The sequence below is a fragment of the Sitophilus oryzae genome, unplaced genomic scaffold (assembly GCF_002938485.1).
Source record: "Sitophilus oryzae breed Bouriz unplaced genomic scaffold, Soryzae_2.0 scaffold_1297_pilon_pilon, whole genome shotgun sequence".
Lineage (NCBI taxonomy): Eukaryota > Metazoa > Arthropoda > Insecta > Coleoptera > Curculionidae > Sitophilus > Sitophilus oryzae.
In genome coordinates this window covers 8,679,237-8,698,637 of record NW_022145945.1, presented here as the reverse complement: position 1 = coordinate 8,698,637, position 19,401 = coordinate 8,679,237, and the positions used below count along the sequence as shown (strand labels likewise).

At 33.4% G+C, this 19,401-nt stretch overlaps 2 protein-coding genes across 4 annotated transcripts; both read left to right on the top strand.

Moving 5' to 3' along the window:
- Positions 1-774: 774 nt before the first annotated feature.
- Positions 775-7,312, top strand: LOC115874706 (phospholipid hydroperoxide glutathione peroxidase-like). The gene is made up of 4 exons (XM_030889945.1): positions 775-955; positions 3,075-3,353; positions 3,438-3,667; positions 7,178-7,312. Exons 2-4 carry the CDS (start codon positions 3,092-3,094, stop codon positions 7,244-7,246), a joined length of 561 nt encoding a protein of 186 aa, XP_030745805.1. The 5' UTR covers positions 775-955; positions 3,075-3,091; the 3' UTR covers positions 7,247-7,312.
- A 3,543-nt stretch (positions 7,313-10,855) lies between these two features.
- LOC115874705 (probable phospholipid hydroperoxide glutathione peroxidase) lies at positions 10,856-18,894 on the top strand. 3 transcript variants are annotated; one of them, XM_030889941.1, is made up of 5 exons: positions 10,856-10,940; positions 12,926-13,009; positions 17,006-17,283; positions 17,673-17,902; positions 18,743-18,894. In XM_030889941.1, exons 3-5 carry the CDS (start codon positions 17,016-17,018, stop codon positions 18,809-18,811), a joined length of 567 nt encoding a protein of 188 aa, XP_030745801.1. In that variant the 5' UTR covers positions 10,856-10,940; positions 12,926-13,009; positions 17,006-17,015; the 3' UTR covers positions 18,812-18,894. The 3 variants fall into 3 exon arrangements, with proteins under 3 accessions (XP_030745801.1, XP_030745804.1, XP_030745802.1); XM_030889944.1 differs by lacking the exon at positions 10,856-10,940 and having other exon boundaries at positions 12,785-13,009; XM_030889942.1 differs by lacking the exons at positions 10,856-10,940; positions 12,926-13,009 and adding an exon at positions 16,659-16,807.
- The last annotated feature ends 507 nt before the right edge of the window (positions 18,895-19,401 follow it).

Sequence of the window (19,401 nt, the reverse complement as noted above, 5' to 3'; positions counted from 1 at the left end):
TTAAGGGGGTATGGCAAGGGGTTAAAAATTTTAAAAAATCGTAACTCCAAAATTACAGTAGCTAGCGAAACGCGGTTTTCAATTTAAGATTAGAAATAATATTTGCAACAAAATTTGTAATAACCTCAAAATCAGTCAAAGTCGCAGTTTTTCAGATATTCCGTGTTTCCGTAGTCCGTTTTTGAGATAATCCGTGTGGAGAACTGCAGACTCCCATCGGACGCGGCCCCAGGTGGCGGATAGGGGAAATAACCGCGGACCAAAATTGGAAAAATTCCATTACTTTGAAACTAAGGAAACTGCCTACCAACTTTTTATTAACATATTTTAGTATAGGCCGCTATACGTGCCTCCCGGCGCCAATTTTTTTTTCATTCGAGAATAACAATAAAAAACGAGAAAATTGAGAATAGAATTTTAAAAGTAACTGATTTTCCAATCGATTTTCTTTGCACTAATTATGTGTATATTCTCGAAATTTGCCCACTTTTGCTCGTTTATTCTCATTAATTATCGATCGATCTGGGAGAACGTTCTCCAAAAAAATTCAACATGTTACATTTTTCTTGCTTGAACATTTTACAACACTAGTTACAATCCAAATAAGTTCCAGAACCTGACCTATTAGACCTTGCATCAAACTGAGATAGGTCTTTTACAATATTCGTTTTTTAAATCGTCGTATTTGACTTGTTAAGTACTACTTATGACAATGCGGTTGTTATAGTGTAAACAATATGAACTAAAGCTAATTGCCTGTTTGGACACTTAATTTCTATTAAGCATCGTTGTTTATATATGATTTTCATGCCATACCGGTTTACCTGATGACCGTTATCGACCATCCTATTATTTTGTTTTTCAAAGGACAAGTTCTGGTATATTAATCCCTATGTAGCTGTGCTACCTATCAGTGTGTAACAAGATTCAAACCTGAAAACGAACGATTTTGTATGTAAGTACTTATTAGTTTATAATATAGATATATTTTATCACTTTATTTTTACTTTATAAAATCGGTCATCGGTGAAATTGGAAAATAATTATACTAAAATTTATGTAGGGGTGCGGGTAATTTTTACCCTTCCCATATTTTTTCTTGATTTTTGTGAAAGTCGAATGTTAAAACGCTTAGCAAAACATAGACAATCTCATTCAAATCGGAATATCGGTGTACAGGGTGGCTCGAATTCGACGCTTATCATTGAGATTTGGGAAACCGTAAGAGATACAGGATCGGTTAAATGGAGGCAAAGTTGTCAAGCTCAATAAATTGGCGTATTGCATTTTTATTTTTTATTTATTTTTTTTGCATAAAATATTCTGGTAATGGAATTTTCTGTACGAAACGTCGGCAAATAACAAAGTGACTATATATAGTGCTTTAAGAGTGATAAAAGGATTTAATTAAATTGAAAAAAAATCAGGTCCGTATTTAAAAAAATTAAGTTGATGATGGTCGCCAGAAGCCGAAACGTCAGAGTCAATATTTAATCACACAGAGTTATAGAGCAGAAAAAGTGGCCATGAAAATGTGTTTTTCATTTTAAGTTATCTTAACAAATACAGCCAGGAAATAATAGAAAACAAAATTGAAAATTCCGGTTTTTTTTTCGAATATATTCGGAAGTATTCGGAATTTTTCATAATGCAATACGGCATTTTATTGAGCATCAAATTGCGCAACTTGGCCTCCGTCTTAACCGATCCTGCATCTCTTAAGGATGATTCACGGTACACCGGACCGTACCCGAACCGGGCACGTTCCGTGAAGTAGACACCGAGCCACGTCCGGGCCTTCAATTTTCAATATATGCAACACCGGGTGGACAACGGGGATCATGTCCGTGCCGATTATATTCTAGAAAACAGTGTTGCCGCAGTGGTACATTTGTACCAAATTTAATACTTTTAATTCTATTTGGTACAGTGGTACTACATTTTCAAATCCAAGATGATTTGGTACAATAATTATTTCCTACGCGCACCGAAAATGAATAGATATTTAATAATTATTGTCGTTGATATTGCATTAAACGCGCTTACCGATACCATTCGGAGACAATCCGCATTAATTAACGACGTATTATAAACGTTGTAATGTCTATAGGGTTGCCTATATTAAATAACCCGAAGAAAAAACTTGAAAATTTGCTGTTTCTAACATGTTTCTATATTTGCGTTTTTTTTAATAAAATTTAAGTTTTCCAAGTATTGTGTGCAGTATTAGAATTACTTAGATTTCTTCAACCTATACATACTTATAATTTGGTTTTCTGAATTTCTATTTCATGTTTTTCGTCTCGATTTGTGTCTTTCTCCAGGAAGTTTTTTTATGTAGAAATTTATGAAGAAATTCACAACGACCAAACCGGTTAAAGTCATTTGCAGATGTATTGTTGTGCTTTAAAAAATTGTACCAAAGTGGTACATTTTAGTTTATAATGTGGTACGCGCTAAAAGTTGGGCGCGGCAACACTGCTAGAAAACAGTCGCTATAGGCCCGTAGACGAACGAAGTATTTAGCCGCGGCGGCTCATTTATGTTTGCCGCAACGGGGCCGGACCGTAACGGATCCGAGGAAAAATGTACACCGACATTTCTTGGACGGGGCACGGACGCGTTCCGGCGAAGCTCGGGCCGTGCTCGGCCTAGCATGAATGTATAAGTATAAATAACATTTGACAATGTTTGGCCGTGCCTTCACCGTCGCACGGTTCCGGCCCCTCACGGTGTACCATGAATCATCCTTTACGGTTTCCGAAATCCCAATGATGAGCGTCGAATTCGAGCCACCCTGTACACAAAAGTCATCAGGGAAACATTATTGCGATAAATTACAACAATAATTTTAAACAAATAAGTACTGTTTTATATCATATTTATTTGAATGATTCAAAAAATGAACGCCTTAATATGTTTGAATTTTTTTTATGCAATGAAATAAAAAATACATCACAAAAATGCAAAACTCGGTCTTGGTCTTGGGATGTATAATAAATGACTTCAAACCATAGATAAAGGAAATTAATTTATCTATGCTTCAAACTGATTTATCAATGTCATATTTTCAGCCAACTCAACAACCAAAATGTTGAAGATCTTGTGCTTCTTACTGGCTATATCGGCCTTAAGTCTATCCAAAAATCCAGACGATTACAAGAAAGCCGAGTCAGTGTATGACTTCACCGCAACGGACATTAGTGGAAACGAAGTATCTCTGGATAAGTACAAGGGACATGTCCTGGTCATCATCAACGTGGCTACTAACTGCACCATGACCGAAAGAAACTATAAACAACTTAATGAAATCTATGACAAATTTGGACAAAGCAAAGGGTTAAGAATTTTAGGTAAACAAAGAACTTAACACTGTGATTTCCATAAGTTTTGCACTAAAAGATACATTTTTTTATTATTTTTTTAATTGATTGCAGCATTTCCCTGCAATCAATTTATGAATCAAGAACCAGGCACCAACGCAGAAATTGCCGCGTTTGCAAAAAGTATGAACGTTAAATTCGACATGTTTTCCAAAATTGAAGTTAACGGAGATGGAGCTCATCCTCTGTACAAATATCTAAAGTTCAAACAGCCTGGTACCAAGGAAAATGATGACTCTATCGAATGGAATTTTGCTAAGTTTATTATTGATAAAAATGGACAGGTTAGTTAATAAAATTTTATAGGTATTGATTATTGGGAAAATATTCAATAATTATAAATTAGTTAAAATATGTAGAATAAAACACTAAATCACCACAATACACCAAAACAATTTTACTTTTACACTGGACGCTGCTGATGATTATAACGAACGCCCGTCCAGTGTAAAAGTAAAAGTGTTTTGGTGTATTGTGGTGATTTAGTGTTTTATTTTGCTGTGTAACACCAAAGGTTCCAACCCTCAACTGTAATAAAATATGTAGAGTTTTTAAAGTTAATTTTGACCTTTTTATTAACCCTCGGGCAGGCGCGTACTTTAGAATCAAACGACCGGGTGCTTAGCGGTATTCCGTACCGCATTTATATTTTTAATAACTCATTGTCTTGTCCCTGGCCACGACACTACAGCCAGGGACAAGACAATAAGATACTCCTTAGACCAAGCTAAAGTGCCTGATGAGATTCCCCCTAGCACCTGACTAGGAGCTTTTTTATAAACTAGATTATAAATGCAAATTTAAAGAGACCGTATTCATGTATAGAAATAATATAATGTTTTTCGGAATCGGGAATTTCGGTACCGCGCCTCTTCCTGGTTTTTTCGGTACTGACTAATTTTTGTTCAATGGTGGTGCAGTTCATCAATCAGAAAGCAAGGGATGGTAATAAATAAAATAATATCAAATTATTAAGTAATCAGTCATGAAAAAATTAACATGAACACAAGTAAAGAAAAATGTATAGGTAACTTAAATTTCACATCGAACAACAGGTTTGTTCCAACCAGCATTTCGGGATCGTTTCGAAATCGTACTCGAATCGGTTTTCATGCACTTTGTTAGCATGCGCGGACTTCGAATAGTTTTGTGACGGTGCAAAAAGTATCAGCGTTGGAACGCTTTGTGGATTGTTTTCGGGACTGTCAAAAGTGTCAAGCGTGCGTGTATCGATCGATTTTTTGTTTTTGTTTAGAATTTCATAACATAACCTTATTATTTTTGTTTGCAATTTGCAATAATAATAATTATTATTCTTGAAATGGAGAATCAGAATCCAGTAATTGTTGGTAAGTGTTGTTTCAACTGTATACTCACTAACTCACTTAAATATCCTCTCTTTTAAGATCCTGTTATGCGCAGTTTCCTGTTATTTCATTGCAGTGGTAAAATTTTTGAACATTATTTTATAAATAAAAAATTAATTCAAATTTCCGAACCATTTACTCCACAAAAAATCACAAGCAAAAGTATAATGCACAATTCGTAAAAAATAACAAAGACAGAAGAGAAATGTCTAGCCCCAGCAGGCAACTATTAAGCTTGGAGGGTGTTCATTCATTTGTGATTGGTTAAAAATTCTAACGTGATTGGTCGTGCTTAATAGTTGCCTGTTGGGGCTAGACACAAGTAGACAGAAGCATCAGCCGGACGCCGGACTAGAATCAGCTGTTAAAAATCGATAGTCCCTGCCAATATGCTTTAATGCGCAAGTCAACCCAAACAGTTCTCAATTTAATTGAAATTACCGTTCTGAAATCGTAACTAAACGATCCCAAGGTAGGTTGGTCCGCAAATAGGATCGTCCGATAACCGTCAAATCTCGGTTGGAACACATTTGAATTACTGCGCACGAGCGTGATCGTTCGGTCACGGTTCTGCGGCGGGTTGGAACAAACCTGACATAAACCAACTTAACTGAATTTGAGACAAAAGCCCTAAATTATTAATTAAAAATGCAAATATTTATTAAAACGTAACATAATAAATATTATAGGAACTTCAAAAGAGAAAAGAAGCAAGAACAATAAGAAATAGCATCATTACTTATTCAGAAGACCCCTAGAAAGTATCAAAGGTTTTCTCACAAAAAAAAATATTTTTTAAATTATTGTTACCGAGGCCCGGTTCTATGAGGGCCAAAAAGATCTGAACCTTAATTGGTAGTATTAAATTAGAGTTTCCAAAACCGTATACTAAAATATTTTCGTTCAATTATCGATTGTTTTAGTTCGTCAATTAGAATTTAGCAAGCAAGGGGTGGTTTTCAAAAGTAAAAGCGATAAAATTTGGATAAAATATTGAGTGTCAAATGTCATGAGAAAGTAAACACGAACACAAATAATGAACACAAGCGAAAAAAAAGATAACACATAGGTAGCTTAAAAATTACATTAAACAACATCAACCAACTAAATTAGAAAAAAAAACTTAACATTTTCAATTAAAGATGCACATGCCTATGAAAACATAACATAAAAAAATATAACTAATACATTCAGCAATATTATACTAAATAATATAATAACATATTTAAACTTGAATAATTGTTAATAAACATTATAGAAACTTCAAAATAACTTCAGAAGTAAGAACAGTACGAGATAGCATCATTACTTATTTAGAAGAGTTTGATTTCGACCGCTAGAAAGTATCAAAAGTCTTTCGCAAGTAACAAAAATTGTTTTTAATTCTTAATACCGAGTCCCGAAAGTACTGAAAGAACCGGGAACTAATAATTTCGAGTATTATTAATTAGTAGTAAGTACCAAAAGTACCGGGATTTCGCGGTTTTGAACCCTCACGGGTGAATAGCGGCTAGGCTCTACTAGTTTTAGGATTTTGATCAGTTCACACTTGATAACGGTCAGTGATACTTCTGACCGAAACGTTGTATAAGCAAAATAAATAAAGACAATGAAGGTCCGAAATTATTTTAATTTCAATACTGAACATTGTCTACCACAACAGAATACTGAGTATAGTCTACCAGTCTACCACATTCAAAGTAATACTAATAATAAGTCCTTTCACATCCAGTAGTTATTTAGAACATTAGTAAGGCTATAATAACCTATTGCCTGTTATCTTTCAAGGTTTTGATGCTTTTGCCTGTTATCTGTCTACCGGAATTTTTCTCTGGCTCTTCAATGACTACCAGTTCAACGACCTATCGAAAAAAAAACAGTTTAAGCTTTTATTTTTTCAAAACGATCTTAAATCTTCGCGAATTTTAAATCTTGTTCTAACATTCGATAAAGATCGTAAAATCTAGTTAGTTACCTTTTTTATTTGAAGACAACCATATAAAAACAGTTAATAAGTGTATCGCTTTATTTAAATCACTGTATGTGTAAGCAGTTGACTTTAAAAAATGGCCCGAGGATATTTAGAAGAAACATAAAAACGCTAATTAAGAAATAAATTAATAACACTATGATTGACTTAAGAAAATCACAAAAAAGGTCTTTAAACTCGTCTTGTTATATAAAATACTCTTGACCTTGTCTTCCAACTAAGGAGACAATTAATAGGTATAGTTTATCCAGCGTAAATATATTTGATTACGACGGAGCACATCCGAAAAATTACAACTTTTTAAATATGACAGAGTAATGACATTCTTTGGCTGAACTATACGTAATCAGACTATGTATGAGTGAATTAAATAGTTACTTTTAAATATTTGTAGTTGCCTTAATCTGAAATATAATAATTACTTCTTATTTTTTAAGGTTGTGGAAAGACACGTGCCTCAAGATAATCCATTGGATCTCATCCCATCTTTAGAAAAATATTTTTAAATATTGTAATTTTTCAATAATAGATATCTTGTTTAAATATTTGTCAAAAATAAATGTTTTATATACGATAAGCAATTTTAAAATAATTTACTGTAAACTGCATAACTAGAAATTAGTATCAACAATAATTATAGGTAATTATTATAAAGGAACGTGAAAAATATCTGTCGGTTGTAGGCATTTGATGTTCCAACTGCTAAAGTTTAAAAACATGAACATACAGGGTGGCCCATCGGAAACATTCCGCAAGGCATAACGGCCAGGGTATTTTTTTTTTTCAGAAAATTCAAAAACACGTCAATTTTGTTTGTCAAGGGGACAACTTTTGCCTCAAAAATGATTGCAAAATTTTCAACCCTCTAAGCGTGAGTGTCATCCCCCAATTTTTTTCAAATGGGAAGGGGGGTCAAGTGGTACCGCAATGAAAAGGGCTTTCTATTCTCTATATTTTCCCTCTTCGTTTTTGAAAATCGGTCGAGTCATTGAGAAAATATGAAGGATTGAAGTTTGAAAAGTTTATTTAAACATTTATCAGAGTAAATAATAAGGATAAATTCCTTCGACCAATTTGCTGCTTTTTCTTATTATTTCTAGATGTTAACGCATTTTTTCACTTGCCACAAGGTTGGTTGCTGTTCTGTGACTTGTGCGTTGAAGTTCTTCTCAGTATCGTTAAACTTTTTAACAATTATGGTGTACTCACTTGCAGAAAAAGTGGAAATAATCGAACTTTATTTTAAAAATAATGAATGTGACTCCATCCTGACAAACACCTTTATGGCAAAATTGTTTGCCAGTTAGTAGCTAAATTTCGCGAAACTGGTTCCGTTATGAATAAAAAGAGGCAGAGGGAAAATCCTGTAGTAAATGAAGCTATGGAGGTATTCGTATTGGGCCAAGTTGCCATGGATGATAGTACGCTGAGTACAAGAAAATTAGCCAATGATACAAGCGTCCAAAGGATATTAAAAAAACACAAGTTCCACCCGTACAAAATTCAGTTGGTATAAGAACTCAACGAAGACGTTTTAAAATAAAGTAAAATAAAGTTTATTTTTAAAATAAAGTCCGATTATTTCCACTTTTTCTGCAAGTAAGTACACCATAATTGTTAAAAAGTTTAACGATATTGAGAAGAACTTCAACTCACAAGTCACAGAACAGCTATCTAGCAACTACCGCACCTGATCTTCAACCTTGTGGCAAGTGAAAAAATGCGTAAGCATCTAGAAATAATAAGAAAAAACAGCAAATTGGTCGAAGGAATTTATCCTTATCATTTACTCTGAGAAATGTTTAAATAAACTTTTCAAATTTCAAACCTTCATATTTTATCAATGACGCGACCGATTTTCAAAAACGAAGCGGGAAAGTATAGAGAAAAGAAATCCCTTTTCATTACAATACCACTTGACCCTCCTTCCCATTTGAAAAAAATTGGGGGATGACACCCCCGCTTGGGGATGACACCCCCGCTTGGGGATGACACCCCCGCTTAGAGGGTTGAAGATTTTGCAATCATTTTTGGGACAAAAGTTGTCCCACTCAAACAAAATTGACGTGTTTTTGGATTTTTTGAAAAAAAAAAATACCCTGACCGTTAGGCCTTGCGGAACGTTTTCGATGGGCCATCCTGTATATATTATAAACATAGCCCAATACCTAATCCAAAAATATAATTTTTGAATAACTAAAAATCAAAACACCAGAATCAAATTCTTTTTTATCATAATGAAAAAAAGCTATTAAGTTCTTTATAATAAGATCATTTTTTATATAGTATTGGACTGGACAGTCCAATAATACCTATCCTTTTGTGACAAATAAAATTTTCCACAGATTATTTCAAAACATCAATAATCATTATACACCATTATGCTGTTTCCCTAAATAAAAAAAGTAATAAAGTGCGTGGTAAAAATCGCATATCAACCGTGAATTTCAATTTAAGAAAAAAAAAGGAAAATAACCAGATTTTTAATGGAGATGTTTTTACCCATGCAAACGCCCTATTCAAAAGAGTTTAAACTGTTCAGTTCAACATAAATAGTCTTTGAAAATAAACATATATAAAAGCAAATAATAGGTAATTGTTTAAGTAAATTTACATTTTTAAATTAAAGCAAATAAATAACAAATCAAGTGTCCGTTTGTCAAAGTCATACCTAAAAGCCAAAGTACCTATTAATGATAAAACATTTTTTAATGGTCGATTTTTATTTAAAATATATCTAATTTTAATACTTTATGATGGAAAAAAGTCGTTTAGTTGGCTTGCAAATAACGATTATTGACATTTACCATAATATTTTACATATGAAATAACAACGATCTTCATTTCCAAGCCAACACTGACGCCCTTTTTTCTTTAATCATATAATATTATATTAAATTGTTTAATGACAGAAAATCCGTATTATTAACGTACTATACCCAATATCCAAATACGTTTAAATAAAATATACGACAGCCTCCCCATAAGAGCAATGAGAGGATTTACGTCCCAGTATTGAAGGAGGACAGAAAATCGAGTCGAATGGTTTCAAGACATAGGTTCATCCTTGTTTAGTCAAACCTCCTACAACACAAGGATAGACTTATGTAGGAGATGCATTGAAATTCTATAGCTATCCTTCAATATCGGGACAGGAATTTAAGCGGTACCCTGCGTATACTTTATTTTAAACGTATTTGCCAATATCCGAAAATCTACGGATTAATCCGCATATACGTATTACTTTTTACAAATATACTCAGCCTAATCTCCAAAAAGTGAAGCTCAAACAGTGAAAGAACAATATGGAATTCTGCATAAGTCTATTTCACCCGGATATTCATTTAACTGAGCATGCCTCACCTGAAGAAGTTTTCATTGGTCGATGTTTTTAAAGGGAAGTGGTTGACTGACATTTCCCCTAACCTTCAATTTTATTTATATTTTTATTATTTATAACACATTATCATGGAGTTGGAAAAATATCAAAAAATAGTTGGAAACAATAAACTAAACAAAATCACTCTTTTACGCGCACAAATAAAAAGTAATCCAAACAGAACAAAACAACAATCAATCGGAGTTTGGCGCAATCGCAGTTCAATCCATATCCGGGTGAAATAGACTTATGCAGTTTTAATATGGAGCTGGGTTATGTTGTCTTTTTCTTACGGCACAGAAATTGCACACGGGGTTAAATAGGGAACCCTGAGTATATTTGTAAAAAGTAATACGTATATGTTAATCCGTAGTAGTTCTGGCATCACTGTCTCCCGCAACCACTCACTCTGTAGACGAAATGCAGAACTACGGTACAGTATTCTTTATCAACGCGCGTTGCACTAAATCTCGGACAGGCTGACGGTAACGCCAGCTATATCTCGAACATGTTTGGTGCCACGAAATCACCCATAAGGATGCAGGTTGCGCATCTTATATGGGAAATGTCATCGATCGTCACTTTCAAGCTAACTGGACGCTGTTTTTTTTCGATCATACGGTATAATAAAACCAAAGATAAACCCAAACCTATTTCTAATAGCGACAATAAACAGGTGTTTGTGTCATATCCATGTCATATCAGAGTTTATAATTGACATTTTGAATGCCAAATATAAGAACCATAGACTAACTTAAGAACTTTATCGGGAAACTACAGAAATTTGGTGGTGAATAGTAGTAGAACTGTACCTTATATTGGTAAGTTTTAAAAGTTTATTAAACATAAAATTATCTGGAAAAAATATGGGTTACGTATTTCTAGCAATTCCTAAAATTAAAATTTCGAAGCATAGTATCATCACCCTAAGAGTTTTAGATATCGATATTGTAGGATTAGAACCAGTAAAAAACAGAAAAATGGGCAAGTTAAAAACACCGTAAATTATTATTAATTTAATAAAAATTCAAATAAGAATATTACATTTGTGGGTTGGAACCTTTGGTGTTACACAGCAAAATAAAACACTAAGTTGTAATCATCTGCTGATGATCATGGTTAGCGAAACGCGCGTCCAGTGTAAAAGTGTTTTGGTGTATTGTGGTGATTTAGTGTTTTATTTTGCTACACAATTAAGGCCTACAATTGAAGTCTGAAATAGGAACCTATTAAAAAATAAAGTTCATATTTTAGAAAATAATTCGTTTTTAGTTATATTGATTTAAAATACGTACACATTGTCTGTTTAGAAAATCTAGTGTTCTCGATATAACTTATAGTTATACATATCAATTTTTGGTTCTTTGTCTCTGGCTGGCTGTCCGTATAATTACAGTATGTCCTAAAATGCTTAGTTTCGGAGATACAGGGTGTAGAGATTTTATTTTTATTTCGATTTTTTCGAAATAATTTCTGAACTATCGTGGATATTTTGATGAAAGTTGGTGCCTGGCAGTTCTTTGACATGAGAAATTTTATTTTAATGTCAATATGACTTCTCATTGTGTAGAGGGTGCCATCCACATATTTTTAACTGGTTTGAACAGTAATAGCTTTTCGTTCGTTCCTGTGTAAAAAAACTTCTGAGTAAAAAATATACATATCCGCCATTTTCTACGTAAAAAAACATCTCTTGGATATTTGGAATCGAATAAATTCAATACATGCAATCTCATTGACATAAATTAAACATGTTGATTGGATATAGTTATTAGACTGAACCAATAAATTTGAAATTTTTTGTTCCATAGGTGCTGTTTTATCATGTTTTTTCCAATGAAAAATTAATGGTTAATTTAAAAAATAAAAATTTTCGAAATATATCATTTCAGTCAAATAACTATCTAGTCAACATGTTATTTTTAGTCAATAACATGTATTGGCTATTTCCATTCCAAATATCTTGAAAATTGTTGCTTGTAGCGATTTTTACCAAGAAACATATTTTACATAAAAAATTACGGAAATGTATATTTTTTACCTGATAGTTTATACAGGTACGGACGAAAAGTATTACTCTTCAAAACGGTTAAAAAACATGTAGATGGCGCTCCCCACAAGTAGAACTAATATTGGCATCAAAATCAAATTTCTCATGTCAAAACACACCTATAAACAGATCCACCAATTTTTTATCCAAATATCAGCTATAGTTTTAGAGATTATTTGGAAAAAACGGAAATAAAAAAAATAAACTTCTACACCCTGTATATCGGAAGGAAGCATTTTAGGACATAGTTTATACGAACTTATTTACTTATTTTTATCTCAAGATTAAGCTACCGAAGTTTCCCGAATAGAATTCGGACCACCGCCTGTATATATTTCCCCACCCCTTTAGAAACCCCAAGGGATTCTGTTTGTTAGACCAATTTGTTTAACAATAAAGAATGACTAAGGTCCAGCAGCAATTTTTGTTGTATTTTTAGTAGATATTTTATTTAAGTGACATTAATAACCAGAACTACAAAAAAAACGTGGTACCACCTATACATGGTAGCTAGGTGCGTCACTACAAAAACAATCTCGAAAAGCTCTATCTGAGGAAATGCCTCTTTAGCGCTAATAGTGTAAACACCATTAAGGAGTCTGTTTATTAATGAAACGCCGCGTGGTATAATTTGTTGCTTGGCTATCATGTGCTTGTGATTATTCGATGCTGTTTGTCTCATTTTCATGCGAGACCGGTTTGTCCGACGAACGTTGTCGAAGATTATCTCATTAGTTTTATTTTTCCACCGGCAAGGTCCCCCCTATATTACCTGGGAGGTGAGGAGCATCCCATCAGTGCTGAAGAAGCTGTCAGCCGAAGTGAAGCCTTTTACTACAGGTCAGTAATCGTTTCCAAATCGTAAATATATTTTTATATTATATTGTTTACTAATAAAGGCTAATAGCATTATTAAATATTACTTGCGAATTTCTTGAAATCTATTGCTATAGTTGTTACTAACATTTGATTATTAGAAAAAAACTGATAATGAATTGACAACAGCTCAGTTGTTACCAAGTAACAACTAATATGTACAGGGTGGGTCAAATTGGATGCTTTTAAAGGGAACACCCTTTTCTACAGGAGATAGACGAAAACTAATATCGGTGTCTGGAGCTCAATTTTTATCAAAAACATTATGGAAAACCGCACGTCCTTACCGTTTATGAGTTACGGGGTGTTTTTAAAAAATGTGCATTTTTAACAAATCGCTGTAACTTTTTTGCTATGGAAAATTTTGTATTTTTATGAAAACATTTCCAAAGCACCTTTTTACGTAGAATTTAATGGTTTAAGTATAATTTTTTTAAAATTAATAATTTAAGAATTATCAACAGAAAATTTGATTTTTTATATGGGACACCCTGTATATTTTTAATTCATTGAAAAGAATTTAAAATTACCTTTTCAAAAATATAACATACTTGATATTTTGCTCGATTCCTCTTCGAGATATAGAGTTTTTAAAAATTCGCCCACTTTGAATAAGTAGGCTTTGAACCGCGCAGCTGTAATGCAAAAAGTTGTACCTGTGAGCAGCAATTAAAATGAAAATAATATTTGCAATAAGAGATTTAAAATTTTATAACAATTTAAACTATATTTAACAACATCAACACGTTTAAACTATAGGTATCTAATAACAATAAACATTAATAGCAAACCAAGACATGATATTTTGCTACATGTGTTCAACATGTTGACCGTCTTCTGTTATGGATAGACGGGATCGTTTTTGAACATTTCTTGCAGAATTTATTAACTCATTAACTCAATGGGGGTGAAAGATAGCATCGCATAACCGCTAAGTAGTTATAACTCTTGTCTAGATTATATAGGCAATTTAAAAATAAGAACCTGTATTCTTTCACAAAGATAAAAATCCATAGGCACTAAGTCCGGTGGCTTCGACGGCCAACGGCTGGGATCTTGATTAACTAATCAATTATTCTCGAAATTGGTCGCAAAAGTTAGCTGATAACTTCAGCGTTCTGAGGGGGTGCCTCGTCTTGCTGGAAAAATATGTTTTCGAGTTCCATTAGGGGCAGATTATCACAAAGCCTACTATAGTTAACAGTGGCAAACTGTATTTCAAAGATGATTATAACAAAATATCAAGTGTGCTATATTTTTGGAAAGGTAATTTTAAATTCATTTCATTTAGTTAAAAATATACAGGGCGTCCCAAATAAAAAATCAATTTTTCTGTTGATAACTCTTAAATTATTAATTTTAAAAAAATTATTGCACCCGAGAATCTGGGCATTACTTTTTGGTGGGGTTGGTAAGGAGGTAGGAGAGGGGCTTAAACATTTTAAAAAATCGTAACTCCAAAATTACAGTAGCTAGCGAAACGCGGTTTTCAATTTAATATTAGGAATAATATTTGCACCAAAATTTGTAATAACATCAAAATAAGTCAAAGTCGCAGTTTTTGAGATATTCCGTGTTTCCGTAGTCCGTTTTTTTTCTCCCGGTACCAATTTTTTTCTGCACGAACGAGTGGGAGTAGCGAAGAACACATTGCTTCCAAATTAACAATTTTATTATGCATTTTGACGATAGATAAATATTTTTTATATTTTGAGTTTGGTGTGTAAAAAAAAGGACTTTTTCAATACGTGAGAGAAAAAGAGGACAGTACGATCAAATAGAGGACTATCATCCTCTGAAATAGAGGACGGTTGGCAACCCCACACAACTGTAAAATAAATCTGCACTAATATTTTTGAGACTGTGTACTGTGGAATTATTCTAATCTGGCTGTCAATAAATCAATGTTTGAGTAATAATACGTGTTCTAAAATTAAAAATTACGCCACTATTTTTATTTCACAGTTTATTTTTTTATGAATCTTTGTATCAAATAATTTACATACCCATTCATTTATTCTAACAAAGCATTAATGTTTATTAAAAAATGTAACAATAGTGATCTCACCTTTAACAATAGTAAGCTCAGCCAAGATATCAATGTTAAATTTTCTATAGCGTTTTGAATTAGTGCTGTTTCACATGGCGCGGTCAATGCCTTGGTTGGACATAATATATCAGAAGTTCATATGAATATTTTCGACGGATCATCTGCGCGCGGACGTGCTATATGATTAAAAACATTGTTTCGCATGCGCAGATTAACAGCATAGGTGAAAGTACCCCGTCGAACCTTAAAAATACATAAACGGCTCCCTGAAACAGCACGAAATACAACATTTAGAGTCTATTACGCTGTACTTTCGGGTCGCTCTCAGGGGTCGAAGTGGGTATGTGGGCGGAGGAAATATATATTATCTCTCCAAAAAAATCTGATATATGGGTTTTTAGCCACTGAAAACAACAAAGTGACAAAAAAACCATATAGGATTTTTTTGGAGAGATGAATCCGCCACATAGGTATACACATTTTTTAAATATATATTATATTTCAGAAATCTGCCTAAGGCTAAACCCGATCTTGTCGTGTTAAGCCACACCTAAAATTCCAAACACACATGCTTTAATTAAGGTTTGTAGAGCTGCAGCATTTGCCATAAAATAGTGAGCAATTTGTTACAAAACCATATAAATTATATATCACTGTAATCACAAAACTTCAATCAATTTCCGTGTTGTAAAGGAATTTTAAATTATGTCTTTATTTTCGAGAATATTTAGTCCAAACATAAGGAATATTTTGTTAATGTTTGACCATCAAACTCTTAAAAATAAAGAACTTGTCTAAAAATGTGCTACAATACGGATAGAGTATAATCCTTTATCCTTAATATCCTTCTTTATTTATGTAAAAATACCTAGCCAGTTTTACATAAAACCTTAAATGCCGAAGGCTTATTTTGCTCTTTTTCAGACTAGTGAAATGGACTCTTAATCGTTCGTCGCAAGAATTATCGCCACAAATTTGTAACTGTTCGACCACCAAACATTTGCACAGTCGTTGTACTCGTCTGATTAATTAGGTTTTCCATATTTGTTGAACTGATAGTGTCTATACTGCTTACTTACTTACTTACTTACTGCGACCTTACAGGTCTATTTGGTCCCCCTTTCTTGAGTTATAACGCATCAGTCTCAGGGCTTTGACAGAAGCAAGTATCTGAGACGGTTTTATAGAGGTTACTCGTCTCGATGCACTCAGTGGTGAGGTGTTCTGGTGTTTCCCTGTTTTCCCCACAGAATCTGCATTCGCCTTTGTTTCTTAGCTTCAATCTACTGAGGCGTTTATTGAGGAGACAGTGTCCTGTTAAAAACCCAGCGATAATACGAAGATTGTTCTTACTTAAATCAAGGAAATTCTTTGATTTTTCTCGGTCATGAACCTCTATGTTGTTTGCGTTCAAAATGTTAACTTCGAACACGCAATATTTGCGACGATAGTTTGTTCGACGCGAATTTTTACCAGTGAGGACCCAGCTTTAGATTTCACATAAGCAAAAACAATTCTGTACTTTTCAAATCATTTTCTCTACTTCTCATTACTAACATAAAACATTCAAAAACATACACGTTACGAATTTAGTACACCTAAATAAATATAAAAGTCACCAACAAAAAAATTAATCTATATTATTCTCACCATTGAATGTTGTAATTGTTGCTATATTTTTTGCTTATTTTTTAACTCTTTGGAAATTACTGGTAAAATATTCATATTTATATCTCATTTAATGCAAATTGTACTGCAAAATATACTTTCACTCAAATTTAATATATAAACCTCAAATACAGGGATCTTATAAATATTAAAATTACGATTTCTTAAATTATTACACTTATTTAACAGATATCTTGTCAAAACCCTATAATAAAAAATATATATTAAATATTTTATTTCAGAACAATCAAAATGATATCCGTAAGAGCTATATGCGTATTCCTGGCTATTGTGACGGTTGGTTTAGCTGATGACGTAGCAGATTATAGAAAAGGTGAATCTGTATATGATTTTACCGTAAAAGACATCCAGGGAAACTCAGTACCATTGTCGAAGTACAAAGGACATGTCTTACTGATTGTCAACGTTGCCTCTAACTGCGGTTTGACCGAGAAGAACTACGAACAGTTGAATCAGCTCTATGAAAAGTATGGAGAAAGTCAAGGATTAAGAATTTTAGGTAAATATGGAAATACACCTGATTTAAATTACCTAACTTTCGAGTCAAATTGTCGTTATGAACTGCATGTTACCATTTCAATTAAACTATATGCGAAAATGTCAGAAGATGACATGTGATATGTCGTTCCATTTAGAGTGCCATTTTCTACCGAATAAAGTAAAAAATACCGAGGGTATCATTTAAAAATCGAAAGTTGTAGTCATTTTCGGTGAAACAGGAAGTGACCACAAACAATTGAATACGTCAATTAATCCTAATTTATGTCATATACTAACATACCAAATCGTTTTTTTTTTGTATGAAAAATTCAAAAAGTTATAGGCGTGAGCTACTTTTGAAACACACCCTGTATAGACATTATTTAAAATATTTCATATTACTTCTAGCTTTCCCAAGTGACCAGTTCAACCACCAAGAACCAGGAACTAATGAAGAAATTGCCGAATTTGCCAAAAAACACAACGTCAAGTTCGATATGTTCTCCAAAATCGAAGTAAACGGAGAAAATGCTGATCCTTTCTACAAATATCTGAAATATAAACAGCCTGGTAACGTGGAAAATGATGACTCCATTGAATGGAACTTCGCTAAATTTATCGTTGACAAAGATGGACAAGTAAGTACACAATTATCCTAAATTTTATATATCTATTAAAAAATTGTGTGTGCACTATGTCCGCATATTTGAAGTGAAACTTCTTACTAACAACTATTAAATTGAAGGATTTGAAGGACATGTTTGAAGAAGTGTAGTTTGAAATGTTGAAAAAGGAATAAATTAAACATTAATAAATAATTTGGTTCACAAAAATTTATTAAAATGACCGTCTGTCCGTCTGAAGACATTTGGGTACCTCTATCCACGTGCCGAGTTTGGTTCCAATCGATCCATAATTAAGAAAAATCCTGATGATTTCGTCCATTTAGAGGTATCAGTTCGAAACGTCGAGGGCGTCATCCTGTAGCCCGTCCCCAATTATGCCGAAATCGACCCACATTTTCCATCAATGTCAAATCTTTAGTCCCACCCTGATGAAGATGTAAACGAAACGTCGTATCCAACTTTGTAGGGGGGGGGGGGAGCCGTGTGCACCGTCCCTCACATAGCCTACCCACCAAATTTGGTCGCGATCGGACAACATAAACTTTTGACGTTTCTTACGTCAAAACTAACTGTCACAGTGACACGTGTCGTACACGGTCAAGATGGCCTTGGTCCAACCTACCGACATACCAAATTTCATTTAAATCGGACGATTTTTTCTAGGCCGTAGGTTCTTACCACTTTTCCTCTCGCCTGTTGTGTCGCGTGTCGTGTCACGGGCTTGAATTTTTACTTCCAGCGCGCGTAAAGAAGTTTCACTTCACTAATTGTATCAAACACAACTTTAACAGAGAATGCAGTTAATACGACATACGAGTAGCTTATGCAAAAAAAAAATATTTATATTTTCAGGTTGTTGAAAGGCATATACCCAAGAAAGACCCACTGGACCTCATACCATCTTTGGAAAAATACTTTTAAGTATTATCAGCTGAAATCAAATTAAAGTTAATTGTAAGTTATATTAATTGATAAAATATGTTTTAATATATCTGAATCCTTTATATTTTATTTTCCTAATATCTACTGCTGACTAAACTTACTGCTTCTGGCAATGACTAAAGAATTCAAGGACAGATAACACCCGAGAGCAAATTATTACCATGGCACCAAACAGTGCCGTGGCCATATTTTTTTCTTAACTTAGCTAGTTGAAGGGATATTTATATTTTTGATAAATGTTTTGACTACGCCTATGGTGTAGGCGGTGGCATCATACTAATTAATTACGAAAAAAACGTATTAAAATGTTAACAAAAGGTACAAAACTAGTATCGACGTATAGCACACATCAAGTACATATAATATCAGAAAAATAATTATCGAATTCAATAAGAAAACATAAGAAAACGCTAAAAAGGTGGAGCGGACTGTTCATTTACCTATGAAACGTAACTCCTGGCTCTTTCTTGTCACTGCTGCTTTTACATTTGAAAGCTGAACAACTAATCAGCATTGTAATAAAGTTTATACAAAGTTCACTACACACGAACTATTAAAAATTGCTAAAA